The 24941-nt window shown below is 37.4% G+C and overlaps 1 protein-coding gene across 3 annotated transcripts in view; it reads right to left on the bottom strand.

The window, feature by feature from the left end:
• Window positions 1–24941, bottom strand: part of scarb1.L (scavenger receptor class B member 1 L homeolog) — a 54031-nt gene that overhangs the window by 2329 nt on the left and 26761 nt on the right. The window contains exons 4-12 of one of the 3 annotated variants that reach the window (XM_018262581.2): window positions 22950–23153; window positions 22763–22858; window positions 19780–19895; window positions 18662–18828; window positions 16714–16832; window positions 12222–12295; window positions 11244–11295; window positions 10759–10905; window positions 1710–1840 (exon numbers count right to left, since the gene is read on the bottom strand). In XM_018262581.2, coding sequence (XP_018118070.1) covers window positions 1721–1840; window positions 10759–10905; window positions 11244–11295; window positions 12222–12295; window positions 16714–16832; window positions 18662–18828; window positions 19780–19895; window positions 22763–22858; window positions 22950–23153 — 1095 coding nt within the window. In that variant the 3' untranslated portion in view covers window positions 1710–1720. The remainder of the gene's footprint in view (window positions 1–1709; window positions 1841–10758; window positions 10906–11243; window positions 11296–12221; window positions 12296–16713; window positions 16833–18661; window positions 18829–19779; window positions 19896–22762; window positions 22859–22949; window positions 23154–24941) is intronic. The other 2 variants (XM_018262574.2, XM_041567298.1) reach the window with 2 other exon arrangements.

Genomic DNA, 24941 nt, shown 5'->3' with positions numbered 1-24941 from the left:
ATTTTGCATAGGCTATTTACCCAGTTTTTATTTTTACACTGAAGTGTCCCTTTAAGTTTAATAACCCTTACAGTATGTGTCAGTGAATCTTTTACTGCTGGCATTGCCATGAAGCATATGGATTATCTAATGGATACTAAAACTTCTAGTTTTCAGATGTACTTGCTTTTTATGATGTAGCAGGATCATGATGTGGAGCAGTGGAGTTGCAGAAGATGTGATCTACTTGGATATTACCAAGGTTTTTTATACAGTGTTGAACTGACCTTTGTTTTGCATAATAAGACACTCAGTCTGCCGTAGGCACAACAACACAGATCATACACAATGTGCACTCTCAACAGTTAAATTCAGTATGGAAAATCACTCTATACATTGCATACCTATAAAAAGCTATGGAACCTATTATTTATATACTGAACTCTCATTTAAGATGTGAAAATTGCCCTAAAAGTTCAAAATTTCAGCTTTTGTGAGCAAAATTGTAGTGGAAAATATTATTTAATTTATTTATAACATTTATCTTTAACCCATATTTGACCCTCTCCTAGTAGTCTGAAGGAAACTGAATTCCAGTTATCAGCTTTCATACTTAAATCTATATTTATTCATATTTAAGCACAAAGATTTGATTTGCTCACATGCTACATATGAAGCCAATCAAATAAAAACTTTCAGGTATTTACTGTATATGGTTCTTATTTAACCTAAAAACCTATTTTGTTAGGCTAGTATTTGTTGATGAAGCCCAAACAGAACAGCACAAATACAGGTAATGTCTACATCCAGCTGTGGGTTTGCAACTACTTATGTGGAGACACGGCTTCCATCATGTCAGAACAGACAGACTTCAACTAAGCTCCTCAAAAGCTGTTCTGTTGGGGAGTCCCCCATTACATTTGTATTTTTTTTTATGTGGTGGGGTTAATGAAAAGGGTACAGAACTACTGAATGGTCTTAATGTGAAAAGATGCAGATGTCTCTACATGCAGTGAACACAACATAAAACACATACAATGTACATGAACATGGTATAACAGATGCTTATCATTCAACAAAAGACATTTAATGGTAAGTGTATTAATACATTAGTAGATTTAATATAAATGAGAATGGTGAGAATGCAAAACCCCTTATTAAAGGGGCCATTTTTCATATCCTGATACCTCATCAACACTTTCTATGTTAAAAGGGTGTCAGCACATTGTATAGTAATGCAACACTTGCCAGTCAGCTTGCATGGCTTTTCAATGAAGGCTTAAGAGGGATATAAATATACTAAGTGGTTCTTTACACGAGGACTGACTAGTCATACACAGGGATGACAAATATTCTCTGCAGCTCAATGATCTGCTGTCTAGGTCATCTATAATATATAAAAACTGTACTCTGTATATACAGTATATCTGCAGAGTGATTTCTGTACGGAGCACTGTAGGTATATCTCCTGACACTGCAATATAAATGATGAGAAAGTATGAGGACATGAAATGGTTGGTCAATTACAATACACTACCACAAAAAGTACTTTTAGCCAGAAATGTAGTCTACTAATGCATTGGTTAAATGACCATTTTAGTACTGCGTGCCTTTGCCAACATTAAATTTAAAAAATATATATTTTCTTGGAATTATTTTCAGTTAAATTAAATATTCCCTTCATGGGGTCAAGGGGAAAGGAAAGAAAGCTTTATATAGAGACTTTTTACCTTGTACGCACCTATAATCTGGCCTCCAGTAGTACAATTCCGTTTGGAGCATTCAGCTTTTCTTTTTGGGCATTAGATTCCTGACTTTCATCAACATTTTTATTACTACTCCAAAATAAGAAGCATTTGTCCTAGAAAATAATTAGGCCAGTTTGTCATTTAGAACGGAGTGAGGGTAAAAAAAACAAAAATATAAACAATTCATCATTAGAACTTAAAAGTTTTATTAGAAACCCTTCACTGCCAATGGTACGGAACGGGGTTAAAGGGAATATGGGACTATGGCTGAGATATACAATAATAATACAATTGCTATAAGCAAAGTATTACAGATATAGTAATGAGGGACTAAATTCCTAAGGATAGCCATTTCCAATAGACCTTTATATTTCATATAATGTTTATGGCTTAAGATAACAGGTGTGCCAAATTTAATGGTGATGCAAAGAGAACTAACACAATGATCATATGGTGTTCAAGATTTTAATCTACTTACATATGAGCGCAATCCACACATCAGGCACTTTATAAAGGGCCAATTATTTCACTTTGGGTTTTTAGGGATAAGTAGTAGGAGTCTAAACGATATAAAAAATCATGTACGGATGGAAGCATGGAGGCAAAGAGACACTCATATGACATGAGTCTTCTATTCGTCATATACACAAATGTCACATTAACAGGATAAATTTGACAGAGGGACTTGGCTATTGGGCACTGCAGTTCACAACATCTTAAAGGCAGGTAGCTTCACAGACCAATTCTTTTAAGAACTGCAGGATCATTATTTTGTTTTAAGGTTACTAAAGTAGAAGGAAAGGCTTCTTTCTTCAATTTTCCCAGGGCGGACACATGCGCAGTTGAATGAAATAGCAGACTTTTTAATGAAAGTTCGGCTTTTTGTTCTACTGCACATGCACAGCCGCGCAAAGAAGGAGTAGGACGAAAGAGGATCGCTCCGTGGTGCTCACTCGTATAACCCTGGGCTGGTGCAGTTTTCTGCTGATAGGAGCACTGGCCTGGGGTTTCAGGTACAATACAATACAAGTCAATACAATCACTTGGGTATGCCTAACATTTGGCACCCCAAAGTGCGCAAAGCCTTTCCTTCTCCTTTAAGGGTTTAACTGAAGAGAATGCATACCTATAGTTTTGCCTCAATAAATTCCAAAAAATCATCTAAAACATTCCAATTGCATTTAATTTGTTTTGTACCAAGTCCTATAATTAGAAAGAAATCTCTTTTCTGGTAGCTTGACAGCAGGACTAATGCCCATCCTGACAGCTTCTTTGTTGATAAGAATAAAGAGCTCACCAAATGGTGTCTCGCCTCTAACCTGCTTCAATCTCTAATCTACTAATTGCAGTATTATTAATTTTAATAATATTAATATTTTTATTACCGCCACATAGTTTATTGATACAAAGCAAAAACATCAAAGTATTAAAAGGAAAAAAGTTTAACGGCATTAGGAGAAAGTAAACCTAGCAAGAAGGTTAGTAAAACTATCCCATCACACTAACCCTAAAAACTGATGAGGAAGACAGTTGTACAGATGTGGATATTTATGGCTTATGATATTTATGTGATGCAGACCAGTATGACAATGGAGTATGAAATGCTTTATCACAGGCCCTTTAAAGGATAAAAGGATAAACCTTTAAAATAAGTGACTGTCACTTTGTAATTTCCATGCATTATTTTTTTTTTTCATTCCAAGATATTAAAGAATAAATATATTGTTAATACCACCTGTTGGTAAGTTTCTGACCACCAAGTAGTCAAGGAAGTCGTTAGGAGAAAGAAAGAGTGATGGTCTGATGATGTTCTGGTTACGAAAGATTTGAGAATGGTTTCTATTTTTTTTTCTAACCAGAAGAACATCAGACCATAGTTACATAGTTAAATTGGGTTCAACCAAGTTCAACCCCTCCAAATGAAAACCCAGCATCCACACACACACCCCTCTCTACTTTTAATTAAATTCTATATACCCATACCTATACTAACTATAGAGCTTAGTATCACAATAGCCTTTGATATTATGCCTGTCCAAAAAATCATCCAAGCCATTCTTAAAAGGCATTAACTGAATCAGCAATCACAACATCACCCGGCAGTGCATTCCACAACCTCACTGTCCTGACTGTGAAGAACCCCCTACGTTGCTTCAAATTAAAGTTCTTTTCTTCTAGTCTAAAGGGGTGGCCTCTGGTACGGTGATCCACTTTACTGCTATTTGTCTAGACCAGACCTCTTTCTTTCTTCTCGCAACTTCCTTGACTTCTTGGTGGTCAGAAAATAATGAATGTAAATTTTTTAAAGTTTTAAAGTTCTTAAAATAGCATTATCATCAATTTTACATTCACTTATTTTAAAGGTTTTCTTATCCTTTAATATGGAGTAGAAGTGTCCTTGCATTGCCATATTTGAATTTCTCGGATTAGCCTGGTCTTCCATTCTGCTAAAGTTACATTGTCCCAATCTAGGATACCATCTAAAAGGCTTGAGTCACCATCAATGGGTTCGCATACAGCTTTGCATACCGTTTCCTGCCACTCTCGCTGCTGTCAGTTTGAATGAAATGAAAAGTATCATGCTTCCAGAGTTCCTCTGTAAATAATGGCCACAGCAGGGGGCAATTTCTAATGTTGTGATACTACATTTTTAGTTGGCGAGAAACAGGGTGGGCAGAAAGGGAAAAATCTACCCTGTGTGTAATAGATACTATCCCGTAGTTACAGTCCGCTAATAGGAACCAATGTGCTTTCATTGAATTCAAAGCAGGCAAATGCAGACTGGTTACTAATGGTTACCAGATGGAGCAAATACTGCCCATGCCACAACATGCTTAGTTCGCCTGAGTTTTTCAATGTTGTCCCTCTGGAAGCCCTTTGGCCAAATTTAGTTATCCAGAGAATTTAATGCCCTGCCCTCCCATCGAAACAGCGCATAGAGCTCTTCTTTAACTGTGGTTTTAAAGGACAAGAAAAGCCCCATTCATTGGATAGTGTCAATATGTTAGGTAGTGAATGCAATCATATTTTCCTCCAGGACTGTGCTCCTTTCAGGGGGAAAAAACCCAAATGCAGCGCCACTATTTTACTTATGTTGCTCAGGCTTCCTTAGAACAGACGTAAACTCGTGCATCTGCAGTAATCTAATATCCAAAATTGCTGCACATGATTCAAAGGGACAGATTTGCCAATGTTTGCCTGTCCATATTCAGGAAACCAATTGCTTAACAAACAAGTGAGTTTTTATTTTAGTAAAAAACTTGCTTGTGGTTTTTATTTAATCCTGTTCGGCAGCAAGCCAGAGCAGTATTCTGCAGAAAAATCTATTGATTATTCAGCAATCTGTTCGAACATGGACAGGTAACATTGATAAATCTGTCCCTAAGTCTGATGACAGACACCTGGGAAAAGTAAGTAATATGGTGGTGCAGCACTGCGCTCGTTTTTTGCCCTGGTAGTTTCCCCCCCCCCTAAAAGGAGCATTTTCCCAAGGAAATAAACGTAGCATTTACATTCACTGGGGATGCAAATTGCCAACCAGATGCCAACTGGACTGTGCACACTTGGCTTGCAACACACACAAATGCTGCTTACACATCAACATAACTCAAATGAAATTAACGTATTTACAATTAGATACTTTTTATCACCCTTGTCATCTCCACTGTGCTAAAAAAAAAGGATGTGTTAAAGCAGCAACCCGCTGTTTAACAATAACAGCTGACATGTATGGCTTGTTGTGAGTTAAAGAATGCTGGCATCTTTAATGGAACCCCAGGTGGAGGACATGAGCTGCACTTCATAGTCTCTATAAAATCAAAAAGGTATAACGATAGCACATTCAAAAATAAGTTAAACTGTATAGTGTCAAATTGATTTGTACCTATGATGTGCAACTACCAGCATGCTTTACCCCATGATAAATTGTTGAGTTGTAGTCCAGCAACATCTGGGGAACCATGGTTAAGAAACAGTCATGTAGGTGATAATGTGTTATTTCCAGCTATGTTAGTTCATGCCCAGTGTATCCCTAGATTTTCATCATGAGCCCTGTGGCTTCAGTTCTAGAATGGAGTGCAGAGGTCATATCTCTCTCTGTATGTGGCACTACCTGTGCTTAAAAATTATATGTACAGGAGGGGAAAGAAATGGGTGTCCCCTGGCTTGCCTTTAGCTAGTATAGGGTTCCCTTGTGCCTTCAGATTGGCACAAAGTGCAGTGTGGAGCTTGGATGATGCAAAAACAAAGTGAATAGCAACAGCACCTGCACATCTATTGGTAAATGAATACAAATATAGCCTCATTGGACTTTGTCTCTAAGCAAAAGGCAAAATCTAGGGTCAAAAGAGATGGTTATAAATATAAACACTCTGGCACAACATAAACTTCTGCTATTCCTGTCTCAGTTTCATGTGCTGAATTTAGTAGATAGGCAAATATTTTTTCTCAAGTGCAATGTAGCTTCTTCATGCCCACAAGCAGATGTGCTTAAGAAGTTGCAGCAAATTCATAAATATATGCATTCTACTCAAACAGCTTAGCCAACATTATAAATGGAGGTTACCAACAGTGCTTTGTACTATATGTTTGGAATGCAGACACCCTCAGCTGGTCCTGTATGAACTGATTTAGTTAGAGGGCCCCTTGGGATCAGTGTAGCGTAATGGAAGCAATGTCAGAATGTGTTTGTGCTATACACAGTCTCTGCATTTTTAGTGAATATTTTTATGGTAGGCATGTGTCCAATATCCATGGTAGGCATGTGTCTGTTCTGATTTATTAGTCCTGAAAAGCTACAAAACATTATATCCAACTATAATGTCTGTACCTGTATGAGCACTTTTGGAAAAAGTTAAAAGAAAAAGTGTGCAATTAGAGTTGTAGAGGTCTGTAGATGGTTTTCCTAACTGACTGGAATGTAGATGCAACTGCACATTCCCCCACTGTGCAGAGACATGTAAGACACTTCAGTCGTGGTTTAGAGTTTCTCTACAGATTCACAGCAGAGAGACACTAGATCTACTGCACATCTAGAAGTCTCCACTTCTACTGCACAGTGGAATCCAAGTGTGCCAGTCACTCAACTTGTATTTTTGGCAGGCAGTTGATATTAGTATGCAACAAGAAAATGCAATAGTCAGTTTTGACCCTTTCTGCACTTTTTTTAATACATAATCCATCCTAATAATTACACAGAGGTAGTTAAAAGGTTTACAATGGAACATACTAAAAAGGAGTACTGGATTTCATATTTACATGTTACAGAATATTTAAGTAGGTCCAGCTACAGGGAGAAGATATTAGTGTAGGTGCGAGGCTCTTTGCTTTAGAACAGACAGTGGCTACATCACTTTTTAATGTACTGTCAGTTCACTGTTAAGCATCTAGGTAGGGACAGATGGCTGTTGGTTAAAAAAAATAGATAAATAAAAAAACTAAAGTTGGGGTTTTCCTTTAACATTGTCAGCTTATCTGGCCAGAGCATACCTCCCAGCTTCATGTCACTGCTGCAGCTGGCACAAAAATGATGCCAATGTCTGACACTGGTGAGTAGGAGAGTAATGGAGGAGTGTCAAGAGCTTAGTTATAAAAAGTAAGAAAAACACCAAGATTTTTAAAGCTCCTGTAAAAACCTGGAACATGTTGGTATCACTTTAGACCAACAAAAAAACCCACACCCAGCAAAATTATATTTGCCGCTATTTTGAATTAATAATTAGCAATCAATTATTAATTAAAACATTGAAATGCATCATAAATACCAGCAGTAGACCACTTCAACACCATTGTCTAACATCCTGCTAACCACATCATGAAAAGTAACTACAGTACATTTAAGTGCCATTAAATTATTTTGGGCTAAGCCTTTGTTGCCACCACTAAACTGTGAATCCCTCAACACTGGTTTCTCTATTACAGGAATCAACGAGTATATATATCTACACACGATTTAATTTTCTCTACCCAAAATATTTTCATTGTTTCTGAACTTACACAGCACCATTTCTGGGGATAGTGTAAATTTTCCCTTCTAAATTGCTGCTTTGCAACACAGTTTCTACTCTCCCCTCTCTCTTGCACATTGTAAACGATTCTTTTTTATTCCTTATATCGGAGTTAAGGATAAGCACCATAAGTCATTCTTTAATGATTCAACAGTAACTTCCTAAAGGTGGTTATACACCTGAATTTCCAGTTGTTTGGTGATTTTCGACCAAATACCTGTCTGGAGAGGAGGGCCCATAGACAGGCAGATAAGCTGCCGACTCCATCTACCATTGAAGTTCCACATGTCCATCTTCCGGCAAACTGCTCCAACTGCGCATGCGCAGAAATACCGATCTCGCATTCAGCTTACAGAGGACATGGAAGATGGACGCGTGGAACTTCGCTGGAAGAATCCACGCTGTGGGTTATGTATGGAGTATGGGGCATTTCCCCGGGGGGTAGTTAGCCTGGGGGGAGGAGGGTCTACCTGGGGTGGGGGGTACGGGGTTTTTTCCCCACATGTTCATTTCTCCTTTGAAGGGATGTGAAGTAAAAGAATATAGCAAATACTTTTTCACCTTTAAAGAAGTATCTTTGGAATATACTTTATTTACAAAATTCAGTGCCATTTTTATAAAATAAGCAATCCTCTGCCAACATTTGTCTGCTCTCCCTCTTGAAGTTGCACACTGAAATCCTTTGACAGCTTCACGGCCGGATGGTCGGAGTAGTGTGAAACGATCAGATACTCTGCATTCCGAAGGGCAGGGAAGCAGAGCAGGGCTGTAGTCTATGTGTTTACTTATCATTGAGGCTAAAGCCGACCATTGATGCAAAGATATAGTCGTTTCAATTGAAGTTTTGTGGATCGTCCCGACATTTTTCGTACCATGGCGATGGGTTGTTTAGTTGATCAGACAGGTTCAAAGATTTGTCGACTAATGATAATTTCTCTGCAAGTATTGCCTATCTAACGACATCAATGGGAGCTTGTCACTAGAATTTGTCGGACATAACTTTCGTACAATTGCCGTCACATGCAGAATATCGTCTGATTTGCTATTTTACTACTTTATTTACTGAATGGTTAGTGGTTGGTCAAAATATTGGGACATTTGATCGTTGTCGGATACAAACGATTGTCTACGTCTATGGCCAGCTTCCCTGCCCTTCACAATGCAGAGTATCTTGATAGTTTCGAACTGCTCCAGCCATCTGGCCGTGAAGCTGTTAAAAGGTTTAAGTGTGCAACTTTGAGAGGGAGAGGATACAAAAGCTGGCAGAAGATTGCTTATTTTATAAAAATAATATACCGTATTGCAAATATGCTTTTTTTTATGGCAGAGAAGATGTATATGCAGTATTATTTTTGACTTTATATCCCCCTTATGGAAGTTAGTGGAAATTTTTCTTGTTTAATTTCACTTTAAGGGTCAGGCCACACGAGCAGATTCAGGGGGGGTTGGTAGCCCCAGCGAAGTTTCCTCGTGATGCAACTTCGGAAAACGAATCCGCGTGTGAATCGCCTCAGGCGATTTTCATTTTAGACAGCAGAGGGCAGGCAGTTTGGGGGGGGGGGGGTTGTCGCCCCGAAGTCGAGAGGGCGACTTATCTCGCCGAATCTGCTCGTGTGGCCTGACGCTAAAAGGAAAACCTTTGAGAGTAACATCCTAGTGTAAGCACAAAACTAATGATATTAACATGGTAACTTTAGCTTAAATTGATCCAGAGTAGATTTGTTTCTGTAATTTATATTCACGTGTGCAGATTATATATATATATATATATATATATATATATATATATATATATATATATATATATATATATACACATACACACACACACACACACACACACACACACACACACACACACGGTTAGAAATCACTACATCTGATAAAGTCTCAAATTTGTGAATGGACACCCATGCAGCAAATGTAAAAACTTTCTTGCAGTACCACTACTCCATTTGGTATGCCCAAAATGAAAATACCCCATGTCAACTTTCAGCAGGAGCTGAGCCTATTCCTTAGTATTTATATGAGGGGGACAGGGGGGCTCTAAAAAATAAATGTACCTGTTGCTTCAACACTAGTCCCCACTAAAACTGCATTATTTATACTAGGTTTTAAATTATGCTCAATATGTTAATGTCACACACCTCTTACTTTTCTTTTAATTGTGTTCCTCCAAAACACAATGATCTAGTACCATCTACTTTAGCACACACATTTTACCACTGAAATTTTTTCCAAAGTGAACATTTTTACTACTGCAGTTGGTATATTACCAATCACAATTCCTACAGCCATAAACTCAGTCCTCCTTATTAACTGCACTAACCCCACTCTCTAATTCTAATTCTCAGAACTCCACCCTGTACCCTTCTAGCCATCATCTTCACCAAAATATCTGTACAATAATCAAGAAGGAATCTCATCTGAAAGGTGAACCAGCCCAAGTCCCAAACCCTCCTCTAAAAACCCTGTTCTACCAATGCATTTCTCTACATGAGATCCCACCACACAAGATTTTTTCTTTTAAGTCTTTTTGCCTCATCCATGTGCCATGATGCGGTTGACCCAGTTAGCTGAATCGACAGCTATTGATGGCCCATGTATGACCAGTTTAGGCATCTTCCAAAAATGACTGTAGAGAATACAGTGTAACCAAGAGGGAAATTGTTCATTAAGTCTACAGAGAATGCCTGTATACATGCATACTTGTATGCACTATGGCAGCTGCCATTCTAATGAAAAAGATATAGGGTATATGGCATATACTTTGTGTGTGGTAGCATTTGAGTTTTGGCAGTAAAAGCAAACAGATATATCACAAAATGTGTTAGCTGCATCATGTGTGGCTTATTTACCAACTTATTGCAGTATGAACTGCTGATTGTAAAAGGGAACTGCACTGGTGAAACTTTACACTTAGGTGAGTAAAAAAACCCATCAAGATTATTATTTACCACCAACATTTTTGTAATTACTTTTTTAAATTACTTTTAAACAGCTATGTTGATGTATATGTTTCTTACCTGTTTAAAAAAGGGAAGAACCAGTGCAACCACGATAAAAAAGAGACCAATGCCAATGAGCACATATTGTAGGTAATCAAGTAGGACGGGCATGAGGATCAGGATGTTGTAGTAAGTGTAGTACACTGGCCCATCAAGGTACCCGCTCTGTAGAGGGACAAAACAGTATAGGTACAAGTCCAGCCAAATTAAATATGGATATAAATAGTATTGTAGATACAAGATAAAATACAAAGTGGCACAAACTAATATCAGAACATTTATACAAGACAAGAACTCTACATTCCCATATATCAAAACATATTCATAACTTGCAGTACACAAAAAGATAGATATTCTCAATGGCAATATGATTTAAAATGACCAACTGATTAAGAGAGAACAGCTATTTTGCCATAAAGCATGTTTATTATCCTTCAATATTAATAAATACATAACTAGTAATTACTTATATAAGACAATAATATAATCAATATTCAATTTACCTCTGCAAACCACAGCACTGGAAGAATCACAGGTTTAATCTTTCCAGTTTGCCTGTAGAAAACAAAAAATAAAATAACATTTAGACATTCTATGAAACAATACCTTTGTCAAAGCAAAACAGGTATGACAAGAAAATGAGAAAAACAATGGATGAATATATATATATATATATATATATATATATATCCATTGTTCATTGTTCCTATATATAGGAAAAACAGGTCTGAAATTACACACAATTACTGTATAGCACATGTTCTAGCCAAACACATCAAGGGCCAATAAGAACAGGGTCACTTTACAGATCATGCACAGAAATGTGCTACATTTCTCAACAACTTCCAATGTTCTGCCTGTCCTCTTAATCCTGTTATCCAAGAAGTCTGCCACCTCTAATCAAAGTTCTAGCTCAAATTCCTATACATTTTCCTTTTCAGTGGAACATCTCCTTTCTCCTTCAAACATAGGAAAGCATCCCTCTCTCTACCCCTTATGTTTTGGAAATGAAAATCCATTTTAATATTTCCTTAATATGGAATGGCTGCTGAAAAACAAATGTATTTTAAAAGTGTGCTCCTTTCACTAATAATTTAGCTCACAAACCAATATAAAATGCTAATTGTACATTAGGCACACATACAACACCAGCACAAAATCCACATGGACATTATAAAATGATGCGTTTCCATGTGGTATTTTATTACAGATGGGGAATATGTCTTTTCTCTGATGTATTTGTTTAGCATTTTGACAGGGTAACCGTATATTTCCAATTCTATAAGAAAATCTAGTGAAAATTCTGCAAATGAAGCACAATGACATTTAAGAGATTTTTCACAAAACAATGCTCAGAATCACCCCACTTTTACTTTAAAAGCAAACCCCTGGACTGCTCTATTGACTTGGAAATCACTGTGGCGATGTGATACCATTTCTAGAACTGCATGTATAGTGTGCAAAAACTAACTTCTACTTACACTATGCCAGACACAGATTTGGTCAGCATGTTGAGCTGCATTTTAATGGAACAGTTCATTGGGATTCCAGTCAGCTGTAATTAGAAAATGATGAGCATATTAATGTTATAACAACAAATTATTACAAAAGTAATTCAGAAATAACATGGAAAAAAAGCTAAATATTTTAATACAGAAGTCAAATAATAAGAATACTAGCCCCTGTTCTTGGGTAGGAAGCAGTGCAATGTGAAAAAAACAAATCTTTTGTAAATACAAGGGTCAAATATTTTTATCTCTAAAGATAAGACAAGCTGCACATAACCCTCCAAAGAATTTTATTACATTGCAAATAAAATGGCTTGCTTATGCCTACATGTGAATTCCAGTTTATCTATGCTGATAACATGGGAAAGTGTGTTCTGCCTTGAGGAGAGGCCACAGTGTTATGAAAAGCTTCCCTGCCAGTCAATTATTATCAAGCTCAATCCTCCCACCGTTTTACACCTTGGGATGTAACACTTTAAGGGATGCACAGAATCCACTATTTTGGATTTGGCCGAACCCCTATTTTGGATTTGGCCGAACCCCCGAATCCTTTGCGAAAGATTCGGCCGAATACCGAACCAGAATTGGGTCAGTAAATTAATATTAATCACAGGTATGGGATCCTTTAACCAGAAACCTGTTATTCAGAAAGCTCCGAACAATGGAAAGGCCATCTCCCATAGACTCCATTTTATATAAATAATCATTGAAAAAAATGTCCTCTTTCTGTGTAATAAAAAAAAAAGTACCTTGTACTTGATATATGTAATCCTTATTGAAAGCAAAATCAGCCTATTGGGTATGAAGAGCCAAATTACAAAAGATCCAGGTCCAGAGCATTCTAAAGTTATTTTAAAAAAATGCAATCCTCTAACTAGATGTATACTGTATCTGTTCTAGGTACCCTTTAAGCAACATAAGCTTATCCTTCCATGACAGACAATCTACTGAAGGGAACCAGATCTCTCATCATCATCGAGCAATATAAATTAATGACTGCACAAGGAGACATGATCTCCAGGCAGAAATCATTTTACTAGGTCTCTTACCTAGTAATGTTTTTTCTCTCTCCCAGTCAGTGTCAATTTTCAAGAGTATATACTCAGCCATACACAGGCTGATAACAGCTGCTGACTTCAGACCACATTAGTAACTTTTAGGCCTGTATTATATGTGGTTGAAGACTGGCTATCTATTGGGCAGATTTAAACACTTATCTTACAGCTGTTTCCAATATGTGTGAATGGAAAAGGTTGTTTTTGTCTCGGTATTAACATTACATTAATGGTGGAGAATGGAGTTTCGATGTAAAAAATTTTCCTAAGAAGACGACAATTATTATTAACCACAAGCAACTGAAAATACCCCTTGCCACAGTTATCCTTTCTTGATGAAGCCTCCCATTACCCCTTTTAACATGCCTATAAATGGCATAACTTCACAACAGAATATAGCTCAGAGAATTATAGCCTAGATTTGCAGAAACTGTGTAATTGCCTTTTCTTACTTTTCAATATTGAGAAATTGAATATCCTAAAGTATGATTTACCTACCAGTCACCTGTAGCCTATAAAATATATGGCTGAATGTCACTGTGTCCTCAATATGTATTTGCTTATTTGTGTCTAGTGCAGGTGATTATGTAACACAGTATCATACATGTGGACAGCTGAATTGCACTGATTGAGCTGATTGTTATACCACACTGATAGATCAGTCTATAATGCAGAAGTGCAGGAGTTTGCAGCTACAAAATGGCAAAATACCCCATACACTCAAATTAATCTTTGCAGTATGTCACATTTCTCCATGCCACGGGCATGGAATGTACAGAAGAAAAAAAAAAACAGATGTTTAACCTGGAATTGCTTATTCTGTAAGCATCTCCCAGAAACGTTTCAATAATGCCACATTTTTCAAGACAAATAAGGGGGAATGGCTCTTTTTTAATCGCTGTGTGCAATGAAATGCATTTGAGGGCTCCAGTGTGTATAACAGTCCATATTTGTGTGAACTTTTCTTTTAAAACACTAAGTAGTAGGAAGGAATGAAATGGCAGTTATATATTTTGTTACATTGTCAACCATCAATGGCATTATTGTACAGTGATTGGGAGTCCAATGCCTGCTGCAGCACTGTAAATGAAAATATTAATTTTAAAGATGCATGGACCTGGTTTCATTTCTTGAATAATGTTTAAACTTCTAGGCAATTATTGCCATATTTAAATATCATAACTGCACAATAAAGGCATCCACTCCAGGGGTGTCACGGTAGGGAGTGTCTCCACAGCTAGCTCCACTTAGAGGCTAGATATAAGCTGCTGCTAGCTGCAGATGGGGGGCATTATAGAAGGTTTCCGACATGTCATCACCTCTGTCATACCATAGAGGCTTCTTCTATAGCAATAGGTATAGAATCAGATCTATTTGGTATCTGGAACACGTGTTTGCTTGAAAAGTGTAACCCACTCCATTTGTAGAAAGGTCGAGTCATTTCTAAAACCTGCTTCCAGTCTGAGCTAACACCACCAGTCTGAATGGATACTGAATACTCCACTCCAATGAGCAAGGTCACCAACACACACATAAATGTTCCAACAAATCTAACTCACCATATAGCACCATGTCTGACCAAGCAGTTTAATGGAGGAGTGGTTCTAAAATAGTCTCGAGTCGGCCTGACACAGACCAACAGTTTCAAAGTTTAAGATCATAATTAGTGTAATAAAACTAAAGAACAAACATAAACAGAAGGGAACATTTGGCACATAACAACCCTTATCACTATATGCTAATGGAGCTTAATGAATTTATGAGTTAATTGGTTCTTGTCTAATCAGTTATCTTTGCTGTAGTTATGTGAAATCCTTGTACTCTGGAATAAGGGACCATGCAACTGTGGTGCAAGAGAAGAACTTGTTAACACACTGCTTGGCAAAGTATTTAATAACGACTTGGATGTAAGACGTGCTCGTTAACATCACATGCCTCTTTCCCCAGAGATCAAAATGCTGAAGAGGATTGTTTCAAATCATCCTTGATGTGTACAGTGACCCCTATGAGCGCAACACTGGCCAAATTCTTGCTCATTAGCCAGGCACGCTTTTCCTGCAGTTATGCAAAAATTATTACCACTTTTATATGGCTTGAAAGTCCCCACAAGCAGAATGTTCCAGTGGGTAGATTGTGAAGACCAACATTTACATTATGCAATGTGAAGTGGAATGAAGAAGAAAAATAGGACAAGCCCACATTCACAACAGGAGAAGAACCATCAAATATTTCAAAGTCAATATTTGTGCACATTGTCAAATCTATCCAGCAAAGAGGAAGACCTCCCTTGATATGCTATGAGGCAACATAAGCTACTTCTTAAAAAAATATAAGTAAATTTACCTGTACATTGGGGGCCCCAGGTGCACCACCCTGAGTCTAAAGCTTGAACTGAGTTGGTGGCATTCCCAAAAGATCACCCAAGACCTGACTGCAAAGTAAGCTCAGCCCTGCATGTTTCATGCTATGTTTATGACATACTCATAGACCTAAACTGCTCATATTTTTAACCAAAGACCTAAACCACTTACCCAACTGCTAAAAAAGTTTTACAATATTTAATAGTGTTTATTTTACTGAAACATTGACTAGCCCTCCTGTTTTGAGAATGGGGTTGTCCTGTTTTGCCTCTTTCTACCACGTCATACCACGCTATTCCAGAATGAGTTGGACCAGGGCATGCTGCCCTCCAGTATCACATTTCTCCCACTGGGACACTGTGGGAGGAGAGATTAGGCTTCCCATCTCCATCACAGAGTAAGAAGGTTATGAGCTTTATATTGTTCTAACCCTCATTCTCTATACCTTCAGGAATATCAAACAAGGAAGAGTTATGCTCAAAGGATTGAATGAAGTCAGTAAAAGAAAATGAATGAACTCATGCACATCTTTGTAAAACAACATGAAGTTAAATTAAAACAGGCAGCACATAGTTAATAAAACATGGGAAAACACACACAAATGCATAACACGAATATGTATTAGTATCATTGTTATCCAAAGTACTGCCTTGTACAAATCCTTCCTACGACATTTCTACTGCAACTGGGTCACCATTGAAAATTAGAAAAATCGGTTCATTTAGAATGTATCTGCAGGCATCCCACAGGATTCACTGCTGCTGCTAAAGAGGGCCAATTGTGCCACTCTGTTCTTGGAGAAGGTTGCAGATGTCCTGAACAAACCCATTCAGTTCACTCAGGAATCCCCTCTCCAACAGGGACAACAGCTAAGAAAGCCGATGCACCGAATAAATGTTTCTATTGTTTCCAACAAAGCTGGCAACACATGCAACTAAAAGTTTGTGTACTTTACTATGCCCAAGTCCCAAGCAAATGACAGAAAAAAAACGCAACAAATAAGAATGAAGAAGATTTTCAGGATCCTCGTATCATTTTCAAAGAACTTACTGGATGCATGTCTAGGAAAAGTGAATGCAGCTCTTCAGTTGGGTGCAATCCATCCACAGACTCCAAGAAGCTGGGATCTGCGTTGTAGAAATGAGGGAATGATATAAACACTGGGGCATCTGGAGAAAAGAAGGCAGAAGCAGCCATGATTAGTTCTGTATGCAGGCTAGGAGAGAAGTGCCAATTCATTAAGAAAAATAAATATGCACACGTGGGAGGTTTGCAAGTGGGACATCATACACATTATGGAGAGTCCTCTATTTAACAACTGTTTTGAGAAAGGATCCTGGGTAATTTATATGGGCCTTGGATGGAATTCAGAAGGCTGTGAATTTAGCTGCCAAGCAAGTCATGTAAGGGCTCCAAAGGGGCACTGCATTTTTAACTAATACCATTTGTTTATCTACCTTCAAGCCTACCTGAAATGACTAAAATGTAATGGACAGACATTATTCTCAACTCACCAGCTCGTGTAGAATGATCATCTAGGATCACGGTTCAATTTGGTATTATATTATAATAAAATGTGATTGGTTTCTAAAGATAGGTTTGTCAATAGAATTTTCCCATGAAAGTGAATGTGTTTTAAATTTTAAGTTTTAAACAAGTTATCCAACTTAAAAATACAAATTAAGTTTCTTTTTTATGTTTTCATTAAGTTCAGAGCTGCCAGTGACCTGCTCCAGAAAAAACTCTAAATGGATCCACAGTACTCAAAGGGAGCAATCCCTGGTGAAGTGTGTTACTCACAACCAATGAAAGGGAACTTTTAAAGACTACCTTCTAATGACGGGGTTTCGGCAGTACAAATCAGGGATTATTTGGCTGTGTATTTCTTTATGTGACACTTAGGAGTTAGTGTTTTATGTTTCTTTTTCCTCAAGTGTCAGACCTCAGGGATTTCTGCCTTTGAATAATGCAGCTCATTTTAGAATCTTTCCTGAAGGAGGTCACTAGAAACCCAAATTTTCAGAAACTTGAAAAAGAATATCCACATTTTTTTTAAATTTTCAGGCTGGCAATTAAGTTGAGCTGAAATATGGAAATACAATTTAATGAAAATTTCTATTGACTAAACAAATGTGCAGGTTTGAAGCAGTTCAGTAACTGCACTTCTGTCTGCCTTCCACAGCCACTATCAATTACTATCATTTATTATGAAGTTGAAGACTTTGTCTGAGGTTTATAAGATTTTTAATAAGGAAGAATAGTTTATATTAGAAGCCTGGAGAGGCTCCACAAACATCCCACTGAAGTTTCCATAATGAAATGTCTTGTATTTGTGCCATCGTTGATTCAGGTTTTCGAAGAGCAACCTCCGGCTGGTTACCTCAACTTCAAAACTTCAATAATAAGGCACAGCTACCAAGCTGACGCATCAAGTATAAATACAAGTTTTTCCAGGGGTGGGGTACAAGCACAACAAGCCTTTTCATGCCTGGAAAGGAGACAGCTGACACAGTTTACAGAGAGAACTTCCCCAAGAGATTAAACTAATTTATTAAAAGAAAATATTAGATATGCCAATGAGCAATATAATGAGCTTATTTCAATTAAAAATATTAATTGCACTGATCTCAATAGAAAGCTAGAACTATTCAGAGCACAGGAAAAGGTTGTCAGTTTAATTTAAAGGAATAAAAAACAAATAAAAAAAACTAAAACCAAATCACAACAAACAGTGTGTTTTACACCTACCTCTATTAACATATAAATCTTTGTTTTGACAACATAATTCTAAGCATTTTGCTTCTAAAAAAATGTTTTCTTGTAACCCAAGAATAAAACAGAAAGAGGATAGAGAGCACAACCCAAACAATAATTTGTCTGTTCTTGTGCACACAGACTGCTGAATTTCCAGAAACTGGCCTAGCTTGAAACAGAGATTGTCAGGAAATATAAAGTGCTCAGTAAGCTATACAAAAACTAAAATATAGAATATACACACTGAAACGACAAGAGCTGACATTCTGAACTCCGGAAGCCACACAGGGGCAGAATCCTTCATTGGGTGGGTAGTCCGTTCCATTGGCAAACAGGTAATTGGGGGCAGTGTATCGAAAAGTTGGTATACCTCTAAATGTTTCTTCCTTTTCATATACCAGTTTCATTGACCTATGACACATAAAACCATAATAAACAGCTCAGCCTTTTACAGAACGATTCCAAAATTTTATATCATTAAGCAGTAGAAGACACAAGAAAACAGAGCACCTGAAAAGACACATAATGGGCACCCATAGGTTATCTTTTGCCTAAGAAGCTAGTGAATTACTTTGGATCCAACATAAAATTCATGTAGACTGGAATCTTGCAAAATAAAAATCCCTGCACCCCATTACGTTACTGGAACGGTTATTTACAATCAACCACGTTACACATAGCCTTGAGCAAACAAGTTATAAACTGGAAGCTTATGATATCATGGGGAAAGTTACAGAACTGGTGTCCTTGAAATGGACACATCAATGTTACAATGTACATCATCTGGTGTGAAGACGGTAAAGCTCAGCTCGAGATAGCCAGGGCCACTGTTGAGATTTATTGCCTTCCCCTGATAAAGAAATGTCCTTGAATAAGAACCCTATGTCTATGGTGGTGAAGAAAAGGAATGGGAAATCAACACAGGTGCCTGCGTGTACAGATGTTGGTGCTATAATTATAAGCAACAATACTACTACTATAATAATTTCAACATATATCTATCTGGGTGTAAAAGAAAGTGGTTGAACGTGTTATTTTTTCAAACTAAACAAAAACCCTAAGAGAAATGTTTCAGTTTATGTAACTTTGGCAAGTAAAACTTTGCATTATCCATAGAAAACTATCAAGCAGCATTCGCTGGTGACCTGATTAAAAGCAAACATCGAATTGGTTGTTATAGGATACTAGAGCTGCTGCAAACATTTATTACATTATCACAGTGGAGTCCGATAAGGATATGCTAAAAGGCCTGCTTTATGATCAAATCTGTTTGACATTAATGTAGTTCTATAAAATTGAAAATATACTTTCAGTGTATGATGTTTGGTTTCCCTTTAAAATACATAGTTGGAGATTTCTTACCGGCAAGCATCTGGACTATAAAATTCTAAAGGCTCTGAGGGTTTTCTGAAAGGAGGCCACATTTGACCTGCTGTTCCATTGATCATATTTGTTTGATTTGAATTCCAATAATCAACCTATAAAAAAGACATATATAATATATCGGATACTTTTTTGGCCAGACTGTACATTAGATACACTGCAATTGAAATGCACGTGAGGTAATAAGACATTCTGTAGGAAATACGGCTTTAAAGGCCATTAGCTAAGATGAATGGTTGGAAAGAAGAGCAGCGCATTTGTGGTTACCGATCATGACAACACTGCAGTGCAATAAACAAAAAGGACTTTCAGATGACAGTGTAATCATTATCAAGGCAATATGTTGTGGAAATTAATCTGGAAGTCATGCTGCTTGGTTATACAAACATTAAAGTGTATTTTGTTAACAGAGAGCATGACATTTGGCCTCATCACATTGCAGCGTAACAGATTTTCAATGCTTGTGGCCTGTCATCTGGGATGTGCTTTATCCAAAATGTCACGGAGCCTTTGCTGAATTAAATCAGTGAAATCACAGGACTCAAAGTGTATCAATTTTATTATGAAATAAAAGTCTTGACCAATCGTAACATTTGGTTTTTCAATGGAAACAACTTCAAAAATATAGGCTGGTCCTATTTAAATGAGTCTAAAGTCTCCACAAAGTGAACTAACAAGAAAAACAGATTATTCTGATCCTCTTGTCAGCAAGATGGTGGCAACTGTTCTATCTACTGATTGAAGCATATGCCAATGACGAATCAGAAGGCGTGTCTGCTTGAAATTGCACCATCTGCATAATATACATGCATACTCATTTCCTTTTGGTTTCTGCCCCAGCCAGTACACAGTATAGCTGCCTTGCTTTTAAGAGGATCTTGTATATGCAGCTGAAAAAGCATGCTATCTTAAAGTGGACCTGTCACCCAGACACAAAAATCTGTATAATAAAAGTCCTTTTCAAATTAAACATGAAATCCAATTTCTATTTTTTATTAAAGCATTCATAGCTGCTGTAAGCTCATTTAAAAATCTCCGCTGTCAATCAAATATTGTCTGCCCCTCCTCTATGCCAATGGCAGACAATTACTTTCACTTTCCATTCAGCACTTCCTAGATGTCACAGCTCTCCACACATTCCCCCGTTCTCTTAACCATTTAATTGTGTATCCAGGGCATGGAAATGGACATCAGGTCCCCCATTCTGGTGCACAAACAAGATTCTGAGATGATACAAGACTTGTCTTAATAACAGTGTCCACAAAATGGCTCCTGCCTGCTTGTTATAATTATGAGTACCCAGACTGAAGGAAACAAGATTCAAATATTTATATAGTGTAATTAAAGTTCATTTTGTTTGACTAATGTGATAAAATAGGATTTTAAATAATTTCTTTGGGTGACGGGTCCCCTTTAATATTCTACATAGACAAGTATAAATAAAAATAGAACAGCATTTATTGTAAAAAGAATAATGTTTCAGCAGTGTCACTGTTCTTGTGATAATTACTTTTCATGAAGCGTTAGTCTCTTAACCCATAAAAGATGCTTTATTCACAGATGGTGGTATTCCTTCTATACATGGTTGATCTCCATATTATTCATTTGGCGCACACCTAGCTGTTGTTGCTATACACAATTACCAACATAAAAACCCAATGCTTAAAATATACAAACAAGCAGCATGTGCTTAACTGCACAACTCTGGAAAGAGAATAGTCTAAAACTCGAAGTGTTTGATATTTAGAAATAATATAGAATATAGCAGACAGGTCATAAATACTTATTAGATATATTTGTACTTTTAACTTACTGTTTAGCAAATGAGGGCAATTCTTCAGAAAAAACATGTTATTTTAATTAGAAATGTCAACAATTTGCTATGGTTTCTATCCCCACTATTATTTATTTATTTTTTGCACTGTTTTTGTCTGTTAACTTAGCCTCCACTGCTCAGAAAGGAAGAGTGAAGGAAAAGAGAACAGTCATCACAAAAAAAAAACAACACAGAAACAGCTTAAACGTGAGCAGATCTAGATAATATTTTTATGCAATGTGTAATCAAAAATACTTGTTGTCACCCCATGGAGGACAGGAAAGACTTATGACAAAGCAAAGTAGAAACTCATATAGAAGTGTATTGTGGCATTCTGGTCAGGCAAAGCCTTTACTGTTGAAAATGAAAAGTTAGAGATGGTTGGAAGACTCCACTCTTTTCATTTAATATTGATAAATTCTCCTCTGTGAATGGTCAAAATGCATATGACCTGCTTAATTGGCCTAGAGGCTGGCTGCTCAGAGCCATAGGTATATTACAGTAGTTGTATTGCCTGTAAATCATTGGTAAGCAGTTTGTAAAATATTAAAAGAAAGCCTGCTTTAAACCTACTCAATTCTATTTGAAATTAGTATCACAAGTGAATGTCAGCCAAGAAACTCATTAAAGGAGACATATTATGTAAAATACAAGAATGTGCCAGTGCATTAAACTCTTTTAGATATAGAAGGATGTGCTTTAAAAAGTTGTGTTTCTGGTTATTTTTTTGAAAATTTCTGCAAAAACCCCACTAATCCCTCCCATCTGTTTCACTTCTTGCTGCCTCCTTTCCCAGGCTGTGCAGGGAGCCAGCCACACCGCACTGTAGGATGGGACGAATCAGCAGATAGGTTGACCTGATAGGGAACTGAAGCCTGTCTTTGCTTGTGTGACTGCAGGGCTGTGATTGGCTGTCCCCCCTTTTACTGCACTTCTGGCAGGGACTGTTAGGACACGCCCACCCCTCATTTTGAAACAGGGACCAAAGAACATCTATGGGGAGCTCAAATAAAAGCCTAATTTTAAAGACAATATGAATTTACAGCTAAAACTAAAACCAGCACAATATAGTATACATTATTACCTACACAATTGGGGGGGTAATTTATCCTATATGTCTCCTTTAAGTAAAACATTTGAAAATACCTGTTCAAGCCCATTCCAGCTGTCTATCATTTGGACTTGGCTGATATCTTCCATCCCAGTGTTGATAGTAAAAACTCCTGAATTAGAGTTATTAAACTGCAAAAAGATGAACAGAAGGGTTTTTATAAGGAAGTTGCAAGAAGCACACATGGCATTGTTACAGATCATGGATTCTTATTTTGCTTACATCTGAAAAAAAGCCAAACTTTCCCTTGAAGGGAAGTTTTCCAGGTAGAATTGTGTTTAGGAAATCCAAGAATGGGTTTTCATAGCCCCACAATATATCCTTCACTGTTCGATTAATAAAAGCTTCCTCATTGAAAGCGGAAAATGCTCCACTGATGATCCATTTTATTGGTATCCCCAAATCCTCTAACATGATGGATGAGCCCTAAATAAATAAATAAATAAAAAATGGGTAAGGTCAGTTTAAGTGGGATCAGAGCAAAGAGTGCTAAATACGCAGAATAATCAGCGTGAAAGGACAATCAGTGCTGAGGCTTTAAAACACACTGAACATTAAGATCATGGTTCTGAACTGTGGCTTCCAACAGTCTTTGCATCTTCAGCTGGAATTTAGTCACCTCACCATTATCAGTGTACAGTTCTTTGCTCAATCTTATGATCTGGGAAGAAATATTTCCGTTATCTGCAGAGATTCCTCAGAGAAGAAAAAACTGTTTACTGGAGAGGTTTGTTTTTTTAGGGTAAGGCCACACTGGGCGTTTTGGGGAGATTTGGTCGCCTGGCGACTAATCGCCTCGTCTTTGCGGCAACCAATCTCCCCAAACGCCTTCCTTCACTCTGCGCTGGCTAAAATGAAAAAACGCCGGCGCTAATCACACACACAAACGAACAGCCGCGTGTGATTGGCGCCGGCGTTTTTTCATTTTTTTTCAAATCTCCCCAAAACGCCCAGTGTGCAATACAGGTGCAATAATCTGATAAAATCAGAGTAATCAGTAGAAGATTTGTGAGCAGAGGCAATAAAATACCCATGGGTTTATGTGTAAAGTATGACTTTAATCTAGACCTGTACAATTTCTGACATAAAATGGGATGATTTTGTGTCATGTGATATGTTTAAGGGCTGGATTATATTAAACTGACGTCTAGGGTTCATGAGCAGATTGGAGGCTTTAAAAATACTCCCTTGGACAACCACATTTGTCCTGTATGCCTCCAACTGGACACTTCAAATGAAAGTATTCACTTTAATTTAAAATGTACTTCAAATGGCAATACCATTAGTCTCTGAATCAGCACCATTAAGTCATTACTGTGCAGTGCGCAGCTATTTAAGACCGAAATAAAAGGTCAAAATTCATTTTTACAACAAAATGTAAGAAACAAATGCAAAAGGCCACAAAGTATGAAATGTGGAACATTTACATTTCTTGTAAATGTATGTTTAAAAACTTATTGGAGTCCCTTGCTATTCTGAGCTCTGGTGGTTCTGACTAATGAAACAAGGTGGCAGAAACCAGCTGATTAGCAGACATGTGAAGAAGGAAGGCATTGTGAGAAATTGGAATCTTGGCTGGAGCGGAGCTGACTTGTTGTATTGTTTCAAAAGAGTAAACCAGCAGATAATTCACTATTTCACAGATTTGAGCACTAGGATATTAGACAAAGGAGTCTATTGAGATTTTGGGCTGCCCTGATGTTTTATATAAATGAAATAAATGTATTATAAGACAATCTATGATTAAAAAAAAAAAAAAAAAAGTTTTTAATTTACCTTATTTCTGTAGCTCTCCAATATGGAATGTTACCATTTTATTGCCAGAGCCCCACTTATTTGGACATATATACCAATGCCTGGTTGTTAGTGTGAGACAAATAAGGTCCTGGACAGAGCATTAAGTGGAACAACCATAGGCAGACGGTGATTTTTTTGTTTGGGGAGGCTAGAAAGTTTTAAGAAATATAACTGCAATGACCGTTAACATCCTAGACTCAAAGCGGCCATACACGGACAGAATAAAGCTGCTGTTATGGGTCCTTTAGACCGATTCGGCAGTTTATCTGCCCATGTGTGGGGGCTCCTGACAGGGTCTCCCGATTGATATCAGGCCAAAAATCGGGCAGATGATCTGGCAAGTTTGATGCGGTCCTGTGCCCCGTCTGCGCTCATTTACAGCATTGTAATCTGATCGCTCGGCCCCAGGGCCGATAT

Source organism: Xenopus laevis, chromosome 1L, assembly GCF_017654675.1.
Source record: "Xenopus laevis strain J_2021 chromosome 1L, Xenopus_laevis_v10.1, whole genome shotgun sequence".
Lineage (NCBI taxonomy): Eukaryota > Metazoa > Chordata > Amphibia > Anura > Pipidae > Xenopus > Xenopus laevis.
Note: the sequence above shows the minus strand (reverse complement) of the source record. Positions and strands in the feature narration are given on the sequence as shown.